Below are 20,142 nucleotides of genomic sequence, written 5' to 3' on the forward strand. Positions count from 1 at the left end.
GGTAGGATGCAGGAGGCGGGGCCTTAGTGTTTCCGCCCACCACTTGCAGTTACTCAACACAAACACGTGGAACTTCCGTCCTCTGCTGAGCGCTCTTTGGAGAATCCTCCGGCTTGGAAAACAGTATCTTCCACACCCTGACACAAACCTCCTAGGGCCACACCTACAGTGTCAGACTCAACTCGGCTCAACACTTCTCCTCTTTCATATTTTCAGTTTGACCAGCTTCTTTAGTTAAGAAGTCCGAAAATTGATAATTTGGTAATTGAAGTTTCCTTTCTTCCCAAACAGTTTTGAGCACCCGGAAGGCTCTAAGGGGAGGCTAGAGAGGCGCGGACATGCAGGAGAGACAGGCAGGAACACAGATGTTCTCAATACAAGCGAGGCGTAAGGCTGGGCTAGTGGGCAAGGATATTACTTTTCTGGGCAAACCTTCGTACCACAACATTCGCACCTGTATGCACAGAGTTGGGGGTGTACTGAGGAGTAAGACTTGGTTCCTGCTCGCAGGGAGCGTGAGTCCGTCAGGGGAGACAGCTCTGGAAAAAAGTATTTTGATAAAGTGAATAAGGACTCCGTCAACGCAGGTTAGCGCTTAATCCGGCGGGACACCTGTCTCGGGGAGCGGAACCCAAATGCCGAAGGTTTGGGTTTCCGGAGTGGCGGGCACTTACGAGCGGCGCACGGTTAACATGGCAGCTGGGCTGCGGAAACGCACTAGGGCCGGGGCCGCGGCCGGAGCGGCCGCACGCTGCGGGCAATGGCTGCGACGCACTTGGCAAGAACGGCGCCTACTGCTACTGGAGCCGCGCTACACGCTGCTGGTGGCCGCCTGCCTCTGCCTGGCGGAGGTGGGCATCACCTTCTGGGTCATTCACAGGGTGGCATGTGAGTGCGCCGAGGGGCAGGGGAAGGAAGGGAAGGGAGCCGAACCCCTAACCTAAAGTAGGATACAGATCTGGAGCTCTAACCTAGACTTCAGACTCCATTCATTCATCGAATGCAGGCCCAAATCTCGTACCTGAGTCCCAAGCCTGCTCGACAAAACCGAAACCCGATCCTAATCCCCTCTTCATGATGAAGAGGGTGAATCTAGAGACTGGCCCTCTGTCCTGAACATATAGGTTGCCAGGCGTAGAAAGAGAATAACCTGGAAGTTAGAAGGTCTGGGAATGAGTTAATGTACTGCCTGTGGCTTTGGGCAAGTCAGTTCTGCTGGGTTTCAACTTTCTCCTCTGTTCAATTCTGACATCTCAAAAGTCATTTCTCAATACTGGCATTTCATGACCATTTGAGTCCATTTGGCATTATTGGCGACTCTGGGCTTAAGACATCCAGCTTTCTTGCTAAAAATGATTAGTTTAACACACTATTTATTGAGTACTTATTATATGCCCAACACTGTGCTAGGTGCCAGGGGTACAGTGATGAATAAGATAGATGCATTTCTCCCTATGGGCCCCAGGCAAGATAAGTTACAGGCAATTACAATGTATTACATTTATCATGATAATAGTAAGACAGGATGCTATAAAGGACATAGGAGGGTGGTTAAGCCAGACCTGAGGAGTCAAGAGAGGCTTTCTTGAGCCCCTCTTGAAGGGTAGAAGCTAGCCAATTGAGGAAAGAGGGAAAGGGGGAGAAGAGTGCTCTAGGCAAAGAGAATACTGTATCAAAAACCTCCAATCAAAAGAGAGAGCCTGGTTCCTTTCAGGAACTGATGAATTTTTTTTAGGGTTGAAATGTAGAAATCAAGTGTGGGTAGTAAAGAGAGATGAAATTGCAGAAGTAAATTAGGACCAGATCATGAAGGGGTTTGTAAGTCTACTTAAGGAGGTAGTTAGCATGGTGATTAGGAACTTTTGAGACCCCCTGAGTTCCAATCCTAACTCTACCACTTCGTAGCTCAATGATTGTGAGCTAGTCACTTAACTTCATTAACTCTTAGGTTCCGCCTCTAAAAATGTGAATAATAGTTTGGTCTTTATCTTAAGAGCCATGGGGAATCATTGAAGGGTTTAAGCAGGGAGACCTGATCTGATTGGGAGACCTAGTCTGATTTGTATTTGAGGAAGAACACTCTGGCCTGCAGGATATAAAATAAATTGTAGTAAGGTGAAAGTGGAAACCGGGAACCATTTAGGAGGCTACTGCATCACTGAGGCTAGAGATCATGTTAGGCCTGAATTTGAAAATGTAGTAGCAGAGAAGAATCAACAGGACTTGGTGACTGGGAGTTGGAAATGGGAGAGAAAGAAGTATCAAAGATGTTACCCACTTTTGTGAGCTGGGCATCTGGGTGGTTGCTGGTGCCATTCATGGGACCCAGGAAGGGGAAGATATTTGGTGTGAGAAGAAAGATCATGTGTTCAGTTTGAGTTGAGTGCATGGGATCATTTGGAGATGTATCGTTAGATGTACAGTTGGGAGCTTACAAGAGGGAGCTGAGCTAGCAATGTGAATGTTGGAGTCCCTTTCAAAGGTGTAGTGATGGAAGCCTTGGGAATGAGCTGAAACTGTGCTTTGATGGGCTGGAGGCATGGGAATAGACAAGTTTTAGAGTTGGAAGTAACCAGACCATCCTCTTCCAGACACAGAAATTGACTGGAAAGCCTACATGGCTGAGGTGGAAGGCGTCATCAATGGCACCTATGACTACACCCAACTGCAGGGTGACACTGGACCTCTTGTGTGAGTGGGTATAAGAAGTTTGGGGAGGACCATAAGGGGCTGGCTGGGCACCAGGCTGGGTGGCCTGCTCCAGGCTCATACTCACCCTTATCTTGCAGGTACCCAGCCGGCTTTGTGTACATCTTTATGGGACTGTACTATGCCACTGGCCGGGGCACTGACATCTGCATGGCCCAACACATCTTTGCAGTGCTCTACCTAGCCACCTTACTGCTTGTCTTCTGGATCTACCACCAGACCTGCAAGGTGAACCCACCCCACTAAGGGCCGTAGGAGGCCCCAAACCTGGGAGGGGTGGGGAGCAGGGCTAGCTCAGACTGGTGAGCTGACCTTGTTCCCCACTGTGCCCATCTCTCAGGTACCTCCCTTCGTCTTTTTCTTCATGTGCTGTGCCTCTTACCGCGTCCACTCCATCTTTGTGCTGCGGCTCTTCAATGACCCTGTGGCCATGGCACTGCTCTTCCTCAGTATCAACCTCTTTCTGGCCCAGCGCTGGGGCTGGGGCTGCTGCTGTTTCAGGTCAACACCCCTCCCTTCTGGTCCCCTCTCTCACTTTCTGTTTTTCCATCTGTTTCTCCCCAATTTTCTGCAGCAGGGGAGTAAGGGAGTGGCCTGACAATATGGATCCATCAGGGCCCCACAAAGTGAATCAGGATCTATCAACAGTCCCCCCTACTCTACACACATGCTCTCTTCCCATCTGCTCTTCCCTCCAGATGGCATCCATTGTTTGAATTGGGGTTTGCATATTCTAAATACTCAGTACATATTTGCTTACTAAGTTTGGGCATAGAAATGAGGCATCACCCCCTCCTACCCCTTACCCCCAGTCTTTCAGGCTAGCTTCCCCTCCCAGAAGTTCTGAGTAAAGGCCCCATCCTGGAGCTTGCTGGGGGTGGAAATGGCTGCTGTGGTGATGGAGGGGAAGCATTTTTGGGTGGGGTACAGGGCCCTGGAGCTAATTTCCATCTTTCGTCTCCCCTGCCCACCCCAGCCTGGCAGTTTCTGTGAAGATGAATGTGCTGCTCTTCGCCCCTGGCTTACTGTTCCTTCTCCTCATGCAATTTGGCCTCCGTGGGGCCCTCCCAAAGCTGGGCATTTGTGCTATCCTTCAGGTACCCCCACCTCACCCCTTCCTCTTTCTAAGGAAAGGAAGCCCACTCTGGCATCCTTCCTCCATCCCTGAGGCTTCCTTAAAACCAAGAGACAGGTTTTGGAGTTGATTCTGGGCTGGGTGATCTCTACCTCTGGGCTGGAATTTCCTTAGCTATAAGATAAGAGTGTTGAACTAGATAGTGTCTGAAGACCCTTCTAGCTCTGCCCATTTATGACTTGGTGAATCCAAACTTAAAGCATGGTTATTACATGCGTCTTTAGTTTCTTTGGCCCCAGTCTCTGGCCTGAGCAAGTTGACTTTCCCACTGTTCCTGGTAGGAATTAGGGAATCCCTGAAGCCTACATCACACTTCTGTTTCCCTTAGTGATTGTCATGAAGGCTGGGAGGAAGCCTGTACAGCTCTGCTGACATCATTCCCACCCTTAGGTGATGTTGGGGCTGCCCTTCCTGCTGGAGAACCCTGTTGGATACCTTTCCCGCTCCTTTGACCTTGGTCGCCAGTTTCTCTTCTGCTGGACAGTGAATTGGCGCTTCCTTCCTGAGACCCTGTTCCTTCATCGTGCCTTCCACCTGGCCCTGTTGGCTGCCCACTTCACCCTGCTCTTGGCCTTTGCCCTCTGCAGGTGGCACAGGTGAGAAAAGGGGCAGGGCCATGGGTAGAGTTTGGGGGAAGGAATAAAAGGCATAGGACTCAGGGGCTGCTTGGGGGAGATGTTGAGGTCATGGAGTCTAGTCTAGAGCTTGGCCCCTGATGGGAGCTTGATAAATGTCTGAATGGCTTCTCCCCAGGACAGGGGAAAGTATCCTGTCGCTGCTGAAGGATCCCTCTAAAAGGAAGGTTCCGCCCCAGCCCCTCACACCCAATCATATCCTTTAAATTATGGGAAGGTAAGTCTTGCTCTCTCCAGGTACAGAGAAGGGGCCCTTGTCAGTTAGTTCCAGATGGCTGATGTCCCAGGGGAGGGACTGGGAGGTACCAACTACAGGGCCCATTCATAGAGTCCCTACTCCGCACCAAACACTGCATCAGCACTTTACATTTTTAAGAATATTTTATTCTTAATTCTAATTATCCCACAAATTAATAATTACAATAGCTACCATTATCAAATGCTCACAGGTCTGTGCTGAGAGATTTACATACATTCTAACATTTAGAGCTCCCAAGAGACCCTGAAATAGGGAGGAACTCTTATCCCCCTTTTCTAGAAGACAAAATTAAAGCTTTAAGAGCTTAAGTAACTTGCCAAGTTTACACAGCCAGTAAGTGAGAGATTTAACCTCACTAGACCTTATGGCCCTAGATACTACTGTCTCCATATTAGATTGGGGAATAGGTCCAGAGAGATTAAGGAACTTGTCCAAAGGCATGTAGCTAGGAAGGGTCCTCTGCTTTAGACCCCTCCCATAACCTCCTGCCCCTTCAGCTGCTGCCCTTGGCCTTGACCACCACATACAGATTGTTTCTGCCCTCTTCACCTCCAACTTCATTGGCATCTGTTTCAGCCGTTCCCTCCACTACCAGTTCTACGTCTGGTATTTCCACACACTGCCCTACCTCCTGTGGGCCATGCCTGCACGCTGGCTCACACACCTGCTCAGGTACCAGCTGGGCCAACCTGGGGGAGTGGGCAGGGCTAGGGGGCTCCTCATCCCAAGGTTGTGACCTTGGAGGGGCTGGGGGAATGTGTCCAGGGTTCAGCCCAGGAACTAGAACCTATTTCTCATCCCCAGGTTGCTGGTGCTGGGGCTCATCGAACTCTCCTGGAACACATACCCTTCTACATCCTGCAGCTCTGCTGCCCTGCATATATGCCATGCCGTCATCTTGCTGCAGCTCTGGCTGGGTCCCCAGCCTTTCCCCAAGAGCATCCTGCACAGCAAAAAAGCACACTGAAATCCACCCCTCCCCGCCAGTACACTCTCAGAACCCTGGATAGGGATGGACTCTGTGCCCTTCCCAATAAACCTTGCCAGGTCCACCTCTGTGCAGCCTACATGGAGGTATGGGCAGCTGGTGCCTGGGCCAAGGTGTGTGGGGCATGCAGGGCGCAGATAACTTGCTCAGACAGTCCTAAGAGGCACTTTATTGCATAGGATCTGGGGACTGGCTCTCTCCCCTTCTGCTGCATGGCATGGAATTGGAAGAGAGAGGGGCGTGGGGTGGGAGAGAGCACAAGCAGGCACTTTCTGTAGGGGCCAGAAGATTCAGGAAAGGGGGACACAGGAATCTGGGAAGGGAGTGAGAAGCAGTAGGGGGCAGCCAACACTGGCCCACCCCTTCCCAGCACCAAGAGAGGCCGGCCCTGGGCGGCAGTGACAGTCTGTTGGGAGGGCAGTGGCCACAGTCCTGGTTGCCAGCGGCCCTCACACATTGGCAGGGCTGTAGCACAGCAGACGCAGCTGCAGATTCTGGTCCCAGTGGCGCAGCAGCAGGAAGAGCCCACGGGCTGCAGCCTTGAGGACAGCCAGGTCGAGGCCGTCGGGCAGATGCTGGGCCCGCAGCCAGCAATCGGCCTTGGCTGCTGCCAGCTCCCACTCGCCAAAGGCGGCGGCGCATCGGTGCTCCAGCCACGCGAGCGCCACGGCCGTGGCCCAGGTCCGGCCCCGCAGGTCGGCGCCGCAGGGCCCTTCTGCCCCCTCGGAGCCCTCGGTGTCCGAGCCCCTCCCACTGTCCACCTGGCCGGGTCCCTCAGAGCCAGTGCTGGGGGACGGGCTGCAGGAGGCCGTGGCGCTGTCGCCCTGGCCCACAGCAGAGCCCAGTAGGGCCCAGGGTGAGGACGCCGAGGTAGGGCTGAGGCTGGCGCGGTGCGCAGAAAAGGGAGAGGCGCGGCACAGGCGCTCCTGCGGGATGCGCACGGCTGCGCAGAAGGGCGCGTCCAGGCGGAAAGAGCCGGGTGCCTCCTGCAGGCGCACCTGAGGAGAGAGGAGGTGGGGGGAAAAGCGAGATGAGACAGCGCCCCGGCCCTGACAAGTCCACCCTCCACCTCCCGAGTCCTCACCAAGGGCAGGTAGTCATGGTAGCTGCCTTCGAGGTTGCCATCACGGGCCTGAGCCATGTTGGGGCTGCAGGGCCTGTGGCTATCCGAGCCCTTGACCCTCCGGCGGCTCAGGTTGAGCCTCGAGAGAGGGTGGGGGGGGTGGGGGGTGAGGACTTTCGGTGGGGGCTGCGAGGTCCCCTGCCCCAGACTTGGAGTTGCCATTTTGGCCGAAGTCCCAGGCATCTACCGAAGAGTCTCCCTGAGGTCCTGCAGTGAGGTAAGTCAGTGCCACTGGGTGGTTTCTAAACCTTGTTCCCTACCCTTTCCCCAAATTTGGTTGTTACCTTTGGAGTAGGTGACTGTGGGCAAAAGGGCTGCATCTAGAGAGCCCTGAGAAGCAGGAGGGGTGCCTGGGATATCAGCTGGCTCTGCAAGGGGACAGGGGTCAGGTTTGTCAGGGAAGGTGGCCAGTGAGGTGAGGAGCCACACCTAAGAGGTCACCAGGGGTGGGAGCTTACCTGAACTCTGCACCTGCAGGACGGTAGGCAGGGCCTCCCGAGTGGTAGCATCCACAGCTACAGGGAAGGTGAAGCACGAGGGGGCAGAGCTGACCTTGCTTGTCTGAAGGGCTCGAAGCCAGAATCTCCGGGCATGGCCTATGAAACCAAGGATCAGCCTGCTGAATATGAGGGGGCACACTCCTACCACCCACCCTCTACAGAAGGCTTCATAGAAGAAAATCTCAGCACTTCCCACAGCCTCTTTCTCTGTCAACTTTTGAACAGAGTGGGGTGCCTTCTCAAGCCCTGAAGCAGCTCAGACTCCCAGAGAGAGCATTGACCATGGCAGCTTTTCTACCCACCCATTTCAGTACCATCCAATAGAATTTTTTGCAGTGATGGAAATGTTCTATATCTGCACTATCCAATGTAGCATCCACTACTCACATGTGACTATTGAGCACTTGAAATGTGGCTTATGCAACTGAAGAACTAAATTGTAACTTTATTTAATTTTAATAGTTCCTGAATGACAGATACGTTTTAATGTTTTAGGTACTGTGAATCATTTCAAGATCACGTTTCCCTCTGTTGGCTCCTTGGGTCCTGGCTGGGCCTACCTGCAACTCACCCTGGCTAGCTGTGGTCTCAGCCCCTCGTCGGAGAGCTAGCTGTTCATTGTCCCGGACCACAGAGGCTGCCATCAGCCGGTGGAGTGCTTGGTCCCAAGCAGTCTCTTTTTCAGGGGGTATTGAAGGCTGTGAGCCATCCCCAAGACCCCACAGTGTCTCCAGCCCAACACCTACTTCCCAGCACATAGGTTGTTCCCCATACAGGGCCCGGATCACCACATGGCAGCGTGGCGCCTGGGGAGGCAGTGGCACCGCTGGGGGGGCCAACTCCCCATTGGGGGGCACAGCCGTGAACAAGAAGGGTGGTTCCATCAACATGTCCCAGTCCATGGGGGCTGGTGAGAGCAGGTTTCCTGGGGAGAGAAGATGGCAGGAGTGTAGGCAGTATGGTACTCTAGCCTTTACATCTCTAAGGCCTCCTTTGTGTCAGGAAGCCCAGCTCCCCGTCCAACCCTACCTGACTCATCCAGGCCCTGTCCCAGCTGTTGCCCTGGCTTGAGGCCTGGCCCTTCTGGTGCTGCACCCAGAGAGGGCTGCCAGGGGCGGCCAGGGCCTGGGTTGGCCCGGTCTGGGGGAGACGAGAGGCTTCTGCCAGCCAGTGCTGCTCTGCGTCGACGGCCCAGCACCTCAGCACTCAGGACCCCAGCCTGCATGTGGGAAGCAGGGACCACTGGTCAGAGTGCAGAGGCCCCAGCCGTCAGATACATACCCAGCTGGCCACATGCCCCTTTGCCTGGAACCCTGCATGGCCACTCACCGCCCTTAGAAGGAAGGCCAAACTTGTGGTCTACAAGGAACTCTGGTCCCTGACTCCCTCCCCAGGTTCATCTCACTTCACTCCCTATTTCCTACTTGAAGTTGTTGTCTCTGTGATTTTGTTCATGTCTTCTCCCTCTTAGCTTGGCTGACTTATTCTTCTAAACATGGCTCTAGTTCCACCTTTAGTCCCCCTGACTCTGAGCCCCTATAATCTCGTGTCCATGTGCTGTTCACGGGATGTCACACAGTATCATCATTATGTCTATCTCTCCAGCTAGGCTTAGTGGTAACCACTGCCCAATGTCTGGCACACAGCAGATGATAGATAAATGGTGTGTGGATGTGGACTAAATCTCACCTTGAATGGAGCTGGTAGGGGTGCAGGCAGGGGGCAAGAGCGGGAGCCTGTAGGTTCTCCCCAAGCCAGGCTGCAGCAGCCCTGCTGAGAAGGGGGATTCGGGGGAGCACTGCTCTCTGGAGAGCCAGGGCCCTGGGAACCAGGAGACTCGCTGCTGCTGGTGGAGCCTGGGCCTGGCTCAGGGCTGGCAGAGCAGTGAGTGAGCACATACTGCTCCCGGATGTATGAGGACTGGAAGATGCGGCGCCATATGGCTGTGTCAGTGGAGGGGTTGGGTCCGGGGTCTGTAGCTGGGTCTGTTAGAGCCTCAGTACCTGCTGGGAGGCAGGAGAGTAGATCCTAGCCCTGGTATCTCCCCTGCCAACCCCTCCTTCAACACAACCACTCACATACACTGGAGCACTCACTCTGTTCTGAGTCCCCAGGAGCCCATAGGCTGGACAGACGTGCTGACACAGTGCCTGTTCCCAGTGGCTCTGAGGTGGCAGTGGGCTCAGTGCCAGGGCTGGTGACAGATGGTTCCTCCTCTGGGGATGGGAACACAGAGCCACCCAAGCTCTGCCAGCCAGGCTCCTGGCCCTAGGGAGAGAGCAGTCATTGAAAAAATAAAATTGATTGTAGTTATACACTACCTCTTTCCAAAACATGATTTAAAATGGCTCACAGCAAGAGGCAATAAAGTTAATAAGCCAAAACTGAAAGACCAGTACTAAAGAAGGAGGAAGCAGACATAGTAACCATAAAGGTTAATAGAGCTGCTGTGGCTGAGCTTCAGGTTTGGCCCTGAGCTTCCCAGCAGCCAGACAAAAAGGGAAACGTGGTCTGTTATATAATTCTCATGATTAAAAAGGAAAAAACATGCTCAGTTCTTCTAGAGAGATAAAGCTTTTTAAAATAGAAATAACAACCATTTACCAGGCTCCTACTATGTTTCCTACTAAGAGCACTCTAATTACAAAAATCCTCTGAAAAAAAAATTATTTACAGATGAGGAAATGTGCTCAGAGAAGTTGAGTGACTTGCCTAAAATCAAACAACTAGTAAGTGGCTGAGCTGGGATTTGAGATTTCTTTTACACTATGCTCTACCTGTCATTGAATGTTAACAGGAAATTTGTCAGATGGTGCTTTCTATAGGGCACCGCATAAAGTAATGAGCAACAGTCTTGGTGAAAACTTCACAGCAAATGATGCAGCTGTTTTCTGTGGCTATGTGCTCTAGTGAATTTTGAAAAAAGCCAATGGCAGCACTTTACAGGACAACTCAGTGGAAGACTGCATGAGTAGGACAGGATATATGCACTTTGGGGGGCCCAGCATGATCTCTGGGGAGGCCTACGGGGGGCAGTACGGTCACTTGGCAGAGAAAGGCACAGGGAATGGAAGAAGGGTTTTTAGAGATGCAGGGACTTCTACACCCCGCTCAGGCCTACCCCTGGTGAGCGGGGCCGGAAGCCATCCACCCTGAAGAGTGAGCAGTAACCGAGAAGGCGGTCCCCAGGGTAGAGTGCTGGGATCTCCCGGGGAGTCAGCAGCGCCTCCACAGCATCAGGCACAAACCAGTCCACAGAGATGTCGCTCAAAGCAGGCTCCAGTGCCTTCCGCAGAGCCTGCACCAACTGTGGGGAGTGACCAGAGTGGAGACGAGGGAGAGAAGGAGGGGCCACACAGCCAGCAGAACGGGAAGGTCACCCTTCCCCGATTGGCCTGGCCCCTGGATCAGGCTGGGGTCAGAGGAAGGAACGGGAACAAGCCAGGGGAACCAGTGCTTGGCCCTCAGGGCTTGGTCTGTCTCCTGGGCTGAGCCTTGCCACATGGATGAGGCAAGACTTTTCAGAGACATGGCTCAGTTCCAGGACAAAACTGACAGTCAGATTTTGGGGGTGGTCAGAGGCTGTGTCCCCACACTGTTCATCTCTTGCAACACCCAACAGCAGCACCAGCAGCTCCTGTCCCAATGGGCATCTCAGGGGAGAGGAGGGACCGGAGTGGGGAGAAGTCCTGGCCAGGGAGTCAGAAGACCCCACGGCTGGACTGGGTTCTGTTTTAGACATGATGTGTAACCTGGGAGGAGGACTTCCAGGAGGAGGGAACAGGGCCTAGGCTCAAGCTCACCAGGGGCTGCAGCCTCTCCCCAGGCCTCGGGAAGTAGGCCTGGCCCCTGCTGAGGGCAGACAGACCCTGGAGCAGCTGATGGCAGGAGGGCCCCAGCCCAAAGGAGAAGCACCTGAGGAGGTAAGGGAAGCAGTTGAGACCTTCAGGAGCTGCTTGAGGAGGGGCACCCAGTCTTGGCCACCCAGCTCTGCCCACCCCACACCTGGCTGCACCCCTGTGCCTTCTCATAAGCTCCAGGATTTGGTGGGTAGTGGCGGCCATGGGCGAGGCAGCTGTGAGCAGGAACAGTTGCCGAGGGTGGGCCTTGTGCTGGGGCTGCCCCAAGGCCCAGTCCAGCACAGCCAGGACGTCTGGGGAGCCCTCCACAGCCTGCAGGGCCTCAGTGCTCTCACAGATCAGCTGCACAGTGTCCTGGAGAGAGAAGGCACGTGCTAGGCTGCACTGGGCTGAAACATCTGCACTAGGTCCCCAAACCCCCAGGCTGCACTCACATCACTGCTAGGCCGGCTCCCTGGGAAGAGGGGCTGCACTGAGGTCCCAAACGTGGCCAGGTTGATGAGTGTCTGGGGCGGGAGAGACTTCACAGCCAAAACAATGGCATCCTGGGGAGAGCCGGGGAGGGCTGCATGAGGCAGGCCCCACAGGCACTACCTCAGGGGCTGGTGGACAGCCAGGGACAGTACAGCCTTTTCCTGGCCTCGGCTGCATGTGTAAAATGAGGAGCTGGATGAAGTAATCTGGGAGAGACCTGGGTGTGGGAGGGAGACTCTGGGTATGTGAGTGTCTGAGTGTGAAAGAGACTTCGGCGTATATGTGTGTGATTTGAGGGTGTGTGTGCGAGAAGGAAAAACTCTGGAGGTGTATGTGTCTGAGTCTCTCTGTGATTGGGCATGTGACTGAGTGTGTGACAGTATATGAGACAGCTCTTGATATCCGGGAGACACTGCATTTATGTGTGGACTGTGGGCATGGAAGAGAGACTGTGGGTGTACGTAGCTGGAGGGTTGGGGCAGGGCTGCTCTCTAAGGGATTCCCCATGTGGAGTTGCTGTCCATTTCCTCTTTGGAAGATGGTGTTTTAAGCAACAGGATGACTTCTGGCTTGGAGAGGTTGCCCTGGCCCACCTCAGCCCCAGGCCTGCCCACGCTGCCTCCCCACAGACCTTGTGTGCAGCACTGCTGCTGTCCAACAGGAAAAGGAGCTCCCGCGTAGCCATGCCTAAGTATCCGGGCTTGGAGCTCAGGTCTGGGCAGAAGCTCAGAACCAGCACGGGGTTCAGCAGGATGTCCTTGTGGAAGCGTCGCTGCAGGAACCACACCTGAGCACAGGAGCCCCAAGTCATCCTGAGCCAGGCCAAATGCAACTCTGACCAGAGTCAGTAGTAGCATGCAGCTCTAGGACCTTTTTCTATCTGATCCAGCCAGAGGGGGCAACTTTCTTGTAACTTGAAGAAAGGCAGGGACATAGACAGATGGCTGTCCCTGCCAGTGTCAGACCTAGTCCCCGCCTTCTGAGACACATCCCAGGGGGACTCGCATGGACCCTCCTATTACAGTTCTCATCTGGCCTCTGTGCTGGAGGGTGGCAGCTGCTGAGAGGTTCTGCCCAGAGCAGAGACACCCCCTGCCCCCATCCCCACTGTGGGCCCGCTTGCCTGGCTCCTCATGCACAAACGCAGCCAGCAGTGAGGCCAGGGGCCTGGCCAGCACCCTGTGTAGCCATACCTGCCGGTCCCCATCGCTATCCCTGCGCTGCAGCCTCTGGAAGTCCCGGCGGGCCCTCACCCGGGCCTCATACTCTGCTGGGCTCAGGCTGCCGGCCTCCAGCATCAGGTGTGGCTGGTGGGGCTCTGGGGTGGGGTGGGGGGAGAGGGGGGGGGAGGGCGGGACACAGCTCTGATGAGGGAATTCCCGGTGTCTGGACTCCAGTTGCCCAGTCCCGCTGTCCTGGGAGGACCCTGTAAGTCCAGCCTCCCTGCACCACAACAGACCCACCCTCCCAAATGTGGCTTGGGGCCCAGAAAGCTGTACTGGGTAGTCCCAAAGCAGGTCATAGCCAACCCCTGTGTGCCCCAGTCCCTCACCACTTGGATGCAGCAGGATCTCCAAGGCCCGGTCGCAGCGGTGACCCTCTGCCAGTGTGACACAGATGGTGGCTGCAGAACTGGCGTGAGGAGGGGCATCTGCCCTCAGGGCATGGGAGGGACTCTCCAGGCCTGAGGGACACAGAGGCAGGGAGGGATGATGGTCGCCCCCACCCCAAGCCAGTACCAAGAGCACGACATCACTTTCCCAGACAACAGTGGCTCTGGACAGGGACTGTGGCTGATTAAGCTCAGCTCTTGGAGCCCGGTCTATGGGGGAGTCAGATGGACAAGAATTCATTAGCTTTCTGGAGCTAAGGGGATTTCCCAGCTTTGTTTCAGGCCGGTCAAAGGGTTACACATCAACCAGTTGCTGATTTACCATCCTCCCCTACCTCTTGCACAAAGAAAATCTACTTCATCACTTGGACTGGTCCTGTTGTAAGCCTCTCTCTTCTTATTGGTAGATGGGGTGGGATAGAAATAAATTGGTAAACCTAGTGGTGAGCATGTTGCGTAGAAGTGGTCAGGGATGCTCCCACTATTACACTGTTAGACTAGAGGATTCTAAGGGTTAGGTCCCTGTCTTCTTTTTTCCCTATGTTCCTCCTGTCCCCAAGCCTTGTATTATTTCTCAGTCATTTGCTGTGGGAGGGGCAGGGCATCTGAAGGGAGGTTCTTGTTCTGACGTGAGCAAAGCCAGGCCAGATGCACCCACCTGCCAGCAGGCATGGCCCGGTCACCAGCATCTCGAAGGAGAAGGTGTATGGGGCAGGGCAGCGGGCAGGGCCCAAGAACACGTCCCGAGGGGCAGCTGGCTCCTCCGAGGCCAGCCCTTCCTCCTGAGGGCTGCCCACCCCGAAGCAGCTGGTGGGGCTAGAAGGGAGCACGAGGAGGGTCATTGAGCCACGACAAAGGCCCCTTGCCCCTCTGGCTGACCGGCCCAGCCCTGCCCCACCCTGCACATCCCCAGACAACCTGCTAGCGCCCCCTCACCCGCACTAGACCCAGAGAAGCCGAGGGAGGGACGAAGGGAATCACCATAGGCCCAACCTGTCGTCACAGAGCCCCGGAGACCTAGGGGGCCCTGGGGGGCCTGGTGGGGCCAGTGGGGTGAGCACGGAGGGCAGGGCCACGTGCAGCACCCCATCGGGCCTTGATGGCAGCTCCCGGCTGCTGCGCAGGGTCACTGTCATGGTGCCGGCTGCGGCAATGAGGCCTGTGGGCAGCACCAGTGTGGACCGGGCCTGGGCCAGATCCAGGACGAGATGACCTATGTTGAAGGAGAAAAGGGGTCAGAGAGGACTGGAAGCAGAGGCAATAGGAGAATATAGGAGTGGGATGGGCATTGGATCTGGGGAGCCTGGGAAAGGGAACTTTGCATGGTTGGTGGGACACTGGGCTTGGTGATGCTGGATGAAGGCATGGGATGAATGATGGTGGAAGGAGACTAGTTGATAGGGAAGGATCTGGCCGTCATCAGGGAGGAAAGTGGAGATATCACTGCTAATGAGGGGCTGAGGAAGAGAAGAGGTACTGAGACACGTCCAACCACTTCAAGGTGCTGGAGGACCCATATCCTCTGCCTGCCCCTGCCCATTCAACCTGTGTGTACCACCTTCCTAGAGGACCCTCCCTTGTGAACTGACAACTCTCCCTGGCCTGTGACCCACTCTACTCACAATTTCCCCTACTTGTGAACCTCCAGGGGCTCCCCACTGCCCAGCAGGTGTGGCTCCAGAATTTTCTACCTAAGAGGAGCTTAGGGTCAGCAACCTGTTTGGAAGCAGGCTAGAGGACATAAAGCTGTGTTTGCATCCTAAGCATACCATTTTTCTGAATGTTACATAAATGGAATCGTATAGTATATAACCTTCTAAATTGGCTTTTTTTCCATGTGTGTAACATTTGGAGACTGGTGGAGTTGCACGGGTCCCCATGGCTACTAAAAGAATAAAGCCCAGCTGTGTACATGGAATCCAGGCCTACCTTTCCAACCCCACTCTACCTCACTTCCCCACAATAATCATTTTTTTTCACTCCGTTAAGAACTACTTGCTGAATAAATGGAGGGAGAAAAAATAGAGGAAAGAAAAAAAAAGATGTAAGGTAAGATGAAAGAAAGGGGCTTCTCTCCCAGCCAGCTGAGGCTTGGGGATGGCCTGATACAGTGGAGAGAGCACAGGGTCAGGTTTTGAGTCTCGGTTCTGTGACTTCTAATTGTGACCTTTGCCAATTCTCTTGTTCACAGGAACCTCAGTTCCCACATTCATAAAATGGGGATTGTAATAACTATACCACATAGATTGTGGTGGGGAATAAATGAGAATGTCTGCTAAGCATGTCATACAATAATGCACAGTAAATGGCTGTTGCTATTATTTTCATCACTTATAAAAGTGGGGAGGGAACGACACTTTCATTACATACCTCTCTGGATTCAAAAGAGATGATACCAGTGACTGGGCTTTGTAAACTGTAAAGCACTATAAAAATGGGGCATTTTATTAACATTATCCAGTATAACCTACTTCCAAACCTTTGTTTTCACCACTGCCCCTGCCAGGCTTAATCAAGTCCTGCCCTTCTTTTCAGTCAAATGCTGACTCCACTTCCTTCTGGAACATTCCTCAGGCCTCAGCCCAGCGTTCACTCTGGCCCCTAACTACCTGATGGGCTTTTGCCAACTGTCAGCACCACTGGATTCCTGTCCTTCTGCTTATCTGGATGGTAAATCCCATGCATAGGAATCAAATGAATGTATGAATGAATAAATGAAAGAATGAAGTGTGAGCCACAGAACCTAGCCCAGAGCTGGGCTTCCATCCCCTCACCCAGCATTCACTAAACCCGTTTGTGCCAGATGCCGGCACTTGGGAGAGGACCAAAACCGTGTCTCACGCTCATTTCGGGGAAAGACAGACATGTGGACTCATGACAATTTCTCCATCTGGTAAGTGTTGTAAGGAGGTCACAAAAAAGGCTGGGGAGCAAGGGAAGAGTGCAATTAATTATTTGGGGAGTTAGAGAGGGCTTCCCAAGGAGTGACATTTGGTAGGCCTTAAAGGACAAGTAGAAGTTTGCTAATTAGAAGATAGGAAGATAGAAAAAGTAGGGAGGCATGAAAGGACCTGTGAAAGTCAAAATGTGGCCAGTACTGGTGGTACATGGTATGGGAAGGGGGCTAGAATGGGTCGGCTGTGAGGGCCTTGCTAGACAGAGGAGTCCCTATTTCATCCAGAGCTGGCCCACTTTCATGGAGCCAGCCAGGAGAGCAGTGCCTTTGTAGCACTAGGGGTAGAGGGGAGTGTTAAGAGATGGGAGGTGATCAGGAAGTCTTGTGCTGCCTGTTTGTTTGTGTCCCTGGCCAGGCCTAAGTCACATTATCCCAGCACTTGGTGCACATCTGGTACTCGTCCAGGACCCATGAATAAAGGGATGAATCAATGAATGGTTGATCAGTGGCTGGAGGGGAGAGGTGGGAGCGGGATGCAGAGCGGCTGAAGGCACCAGAGCCGCGGCTGGCTTTCAGGACGGAAGGGTGGGGGCGCCCTGGACTCACCCTGCGCACAGCGGCGGGGCGTTGCGGCCCCCAACCCGGGACCCAGCGCGCGGCAGCAGGCGGCCTGTGAGCGGCGCCGGCTCTGCAGCTGGAAGGAGACGCGCCGTCCCGCCGCCTCGGCCTCGAAGCCGGATACCACTTCGGCCTCGGCCAGCGGGTACACGAACACGCCTGGAAGGCGGACAGGAGGCGCTGTCGGACCTCGCCCGGCACCCGCTCCCCACCCACCCCACGCCCACCCTCAGGCCTCACCGTCCACCGGCTGCGACTGCGGATTGTGGTAGGTGAGCCGGGCCCGCAGGCTAAGGCAGGGTCCGTTGGCACAGGCCCGGACCCAGGAGTCCGTGAGGGGCAGCGGCGTCCAGCTGGACGGGCAGTACAGACCGGGCATGGTGCCAGGTGGCCGGCCCTGGGGGTGGGAGTGCTCGATGAAGGGGTGCGCAGAATGAGCCCCGAAAGCCCGCTTTCGCTCCTGGAAGCCAGCCGCAGGAATCTAACTCAGGCACTAGGAGGCGGGCCTGCAGGGGGGCCCCGGGCTCCCGCCTGGTCGACAGGTGGCGGGGGAGGGGGTAGGTAGGGAAGGGGAAGGGAAGGAGGGAGGATGGCGAGATGGGCATCCTGGCCCGTTACCTGGGAAGCCGGGGCAGAACGCAGCTCCGGGCTGAGTGGGGCCCCGGGAAGCAGAGGGTTAATGATTAACCCTCACTCCGGGCGCCCGGCAGTCCCGCCGCTGGCTCCTCTGGGGGCGGGGGATGGGGGGTGGTTTTCGCAGCTGTTCCAACACCCGCTCCGGGGCTTCACCGCCACCCGCGTACCTGCCGGCTCCGCGGGGCTCCCAGAGGCTGCCAGCTGTCGGAAGTGGCCCGGGGCGGAGGGCGGTGGGGGGAAAGCTGGAAGAAGCTCTGGGCAGGGAGCAAAGGTTTAAAGGGCCAGCATCCTCCCGGCCCCCAGCCCAGCAAGGGAGAGCAGGGGTGGGGTGGGGTGGGAACCGAGGGGCCGCAGGCTGTTTCCCTCTCACGCCGCATCCGATGCGGGCGCGGAGAGGGGCTACAGGCTGGGATGGAGGGGGTTGGGAAGAACAAGATAAGGAGGCGAAAAGAAGGGGTCTTTAGAGGCAAGGCGCTGAGAGGTGTCGGCGCAGGGGGATGCAGGGGGATCCGTCCGGGGCACTTCTCCCCACCCTGGTAGAGCTGGTCCCGGAGTGGTGGCCGCTGCGGTCGCCGCCGCTCCCACTGCCGGACTGTCAGCGGGTGCCGCGAGCTGGGTCTGGGACACCCCAGCCCCACCCCGCGGGCAGCACCAGACTCACCGTTGAATCCTCCAAGGAGTTCTGGATTTCGCGACCGGAGCAGGGCGGGTGGCGCCGCCTCTGCGTCCTGGGCCACACTCGGTCCGAACGCCTGCGGGGCGCCCACTCGGGTACCCGGCTGCGGCCGCTCTGAGTCCCGCAGCGGCGCGGGCCCTGCGGGTGCTGCTCCCGCCCCTGCTCCGGGAGGCCGCCCCTCCCGCCGCCTCTGCCGCGCCCGCTGCTGCGGCCGGGCTGGCGCTCTCACCCTGGAGGACGCTGTACCGCCTCGGCGTCAGCCTTGGCTGCCAGAACCAGACAGGGCACCGCAGTGCAGGGACGGAGTCTTCGCAGCCTCACAGCCCCCCATCAATGCCTGATCCAGGCCTCCTCGGCCCCACCCTTCCAGCCCTTCAGGAAGTGAGGCGTCCTGGAAGTGCGGCAGAGCCTCTCAGCCTGCAAACCCCCGGCACTGCAGCGACCCCAGTTATCCCATTATTCCCGTTCCCGGCCCCGCCCGCCCCCTCCCCCGCCCGGGTAGGCTTCCCGGCACTGCAGTGACCCTCCCTCAGCACTGCTACGAGCACCAGCCGCCCCATCGCTGTAGGTCCTCTCCCCACAAAAAGCCAGCCTCTTTTCTCTTGCACAGTGCTCCTCCACCACCGCAGAAACCGTCCCTCATCACCGCAAGGGAGTGTGGGGAGGGGATCATGGCAGGTGGATCCCTCAGGCCATAACCCCTTGGCGTCTCAGTTGCTCTGAGCCTTGGAAGTAAGGCCTCCCAGCTCGCAGAGTCCCATCATGACAGTGACCCCCCAAACCCTACCCGTCACTGCAGCACCCTCAGGAGAAAACGTCCCTGCTTGTAAAACAGGTCCCTTGTTATTGGCAGAATTTTCATGCAGCTTGACAGTGTTATGCTGCAAAGGATTAGGAAAGTCTGTAAAACCTTTCCCTGGCCTCCTGAGGAAGGATCTGAGTGCCCTGGGGGAGTTGAGGGGAGGTGACCCTGTTTGGGGGTGACCCACGCAAGCTTTCTTGCAGAGACCATACCCAGGTTATGCAAAAAAAGTGAGGAGAAGTGGAGGGGGGCGGTAGCCATTGGGGAGTGTCCCATCAAGCCAGACCCAGAATCCTTACCTCTCTCCATTAAGTCTATCTTGATTTCATCACCACACTGGCCCCAGGGAGATCCCCTGACTCCTTGAGCACCTGAGCCCTCAAGCCCAACCCATTCTCTTACTCAAACCCTTTAGTATGGGGGAGATAACTTGGCCTCTCCCCAGGGGATTTTGTAGGTGGAAATACACAGGGACAACACAGGAAGCACCAACAGATCACACCAATCCTGCCACAGGGAGCTCCTGCTGCATCCCAGCCCTGTTCTCGCCTCTGAGTATGAGCTGGGGTTCCACTGATCCCTCTCCTCCCTTCGCTGCTGAGCCCTTCCTGTAGACTCATTCTAGGTGAGGGTCTCTCTCACAAGTCTGGGGGAGAAGCAGTGGACAGTGAGTGGGCTGATGGATCTAGGTGATCCAGGTCCAAGTCCCCAGGCAGGATCAGCTCTGTTCCTGACAGCCCCATGGGGCCATCTCTCCATGGGCAACTTGTACTCTGCCCCTTTTGCAAGTGAACCACGGGCTATATGTGGCCCTCAGACCAAACCCAAGGCTGCAGGGAGTAGTCTTTAGGTGCCTGAAACACAAGGAAATGGAAAAATTGGATCTTGCCTTTGGTCCTGAGGAGAGCTTGAATGTAAAGATGGATGGTGTCCCTTTCAGAGATCTAACACACTGGAAGAAGCCAAGCTTTGCTGAGAAACTGGACAAGCCCTGAGAGCCTGCTGGAAGTCTATCTTAGCTGAGGCAAACCCGGGGAGAGACAGGTCAGCCACTCATCAAGAGGCATAGAGCATCCTGCATGCCGGGGCAGGCCATTGCAAGCTGCTTGGTCCCTGGGGTATCTCTGTGGGGGCAGCAAGAAAGGTCTCTGAGGCCCAGCTGGGTGGCACTCTGACGTGGGACAGCAGGGTGGCAGCTGAGTGCAGGAGGGCATAGCAC

The 20,142-nt window shown here is 55.7% G+C and overlaps 3 protein-coding genes across 6 annotated transcripts; 1 reads left to right on the top strand and 2 right to left on the bottom strand.

The window, feature by feature from the left end:
- The first annotated feature begins 645 nt into the window (after nt 1–645).
- ALG3 (ALG3 alpha-1,3- mannosyltransferase) lies at nt 646–5,790 on the top strand. 4 transcript variants are annotated; one of them, XM_037839464.1, is made up of 9 exons: nt 656–888; nt 2,592–2,691; nt 2,790–2,937; nt 3,050–3,210; nt 3,686–3,806; nt 4,235–4,440; nt 4,598–4,674; nt 5,266–5,410; nt 5,543–5,790. In XM_037839464.1, the coding sequence occupies exons 1-9, from the start codon at nt 693–695 to the stop codon at nt 5,703–5,705; spliced, it is 1,317 nt and encodes a 438-aa protein (XP_037695392.1). In that variant the 5' UTR covers nt 656–692; the 3' UTR covers nt 5,706–5,790. The 4 variants fall into 4 exon arrangements, with proteins under 4 accessions (XP_037695406.1, XP_037695394.1, XP_037695392.1 ...); XM_037839471.1 differs by having other exon boundaries at nt 664–851; XM_037839466.1 differs by lacking the exon at nt 4,598–4,674 and having other exon boundaries at nt 649–888; nt 5,315–5,410.
- VWA5B2 (von Willebrand factor A domain containing 5B2) lies at nt 4,866–18,565 on the bottom strand. The gene is given in 22 exon segments (XM_037839455.1): nt 4,866–6,724; nt 6,811–6,948; nt 6,950–7,056; nt 7,134–7,217; nt 7,308–7,445; nt 7,921–8,274; nt 8,379–8,568; nt 9,039–9,352; nt 9,446–9,617; nt 10,471–10,656; nt 11,153–11,264; nt 11,355–11,563; nt 11,644–11,754; nt 12,315–12,470; nt 12,877–13,001; nt 13,236–13,367; nt 13,954–14,111; nt 14,289–14,508; nt 16,798–16,968; nt 17,050–17,206; nt 17,428–17,699; nt 18,107–18,565. Coding segments are annotated over 20 exon segments (3,765 nt in total). The 5' UTR covers nt 17,189–17,206; nt 17,428–17,699; nt 18,107–18,565; the 3' UTR covers nt 4,866–6,175.
- LOC119520388 (basic proline-rich protein-like) lies at nt 17,296–18,681 on the bottom strand. Its single transcript, XM_037818228.1, has 4 exons — nt 18,547–18,681; nt 17,816–18,326; nt 17,504–17,646; nt 17,296–17,427 (listed from the first exon to the last, which is right to left on the bottom strand). The coding sequence occupies exons 1-4, from the start codon at nt 18,679–18,681 to the stop codon at nt 17,296–17,298; spliced, it is 921 nt and encodes a 306-aa protein (XP_037674156.1).
- Nucleotides 18,682–20,142: the final 1,461 nt, after the last annotated feature.

This window comes from Choloepus didactylus, chromosome 1 (assembly GCF_015220235.1).
Source record: "Choloepus didactylus isolate mChoDid1 chromosome 1, mChoDid1.pri, whole genome shotgun sequence".
NCBI classification, from domain to species: Eukaryota; Metazoa; Chordata; class Mammalia; order Pilosa; family Megalonychidae; genus Choloepus; species Choloepus didactylus.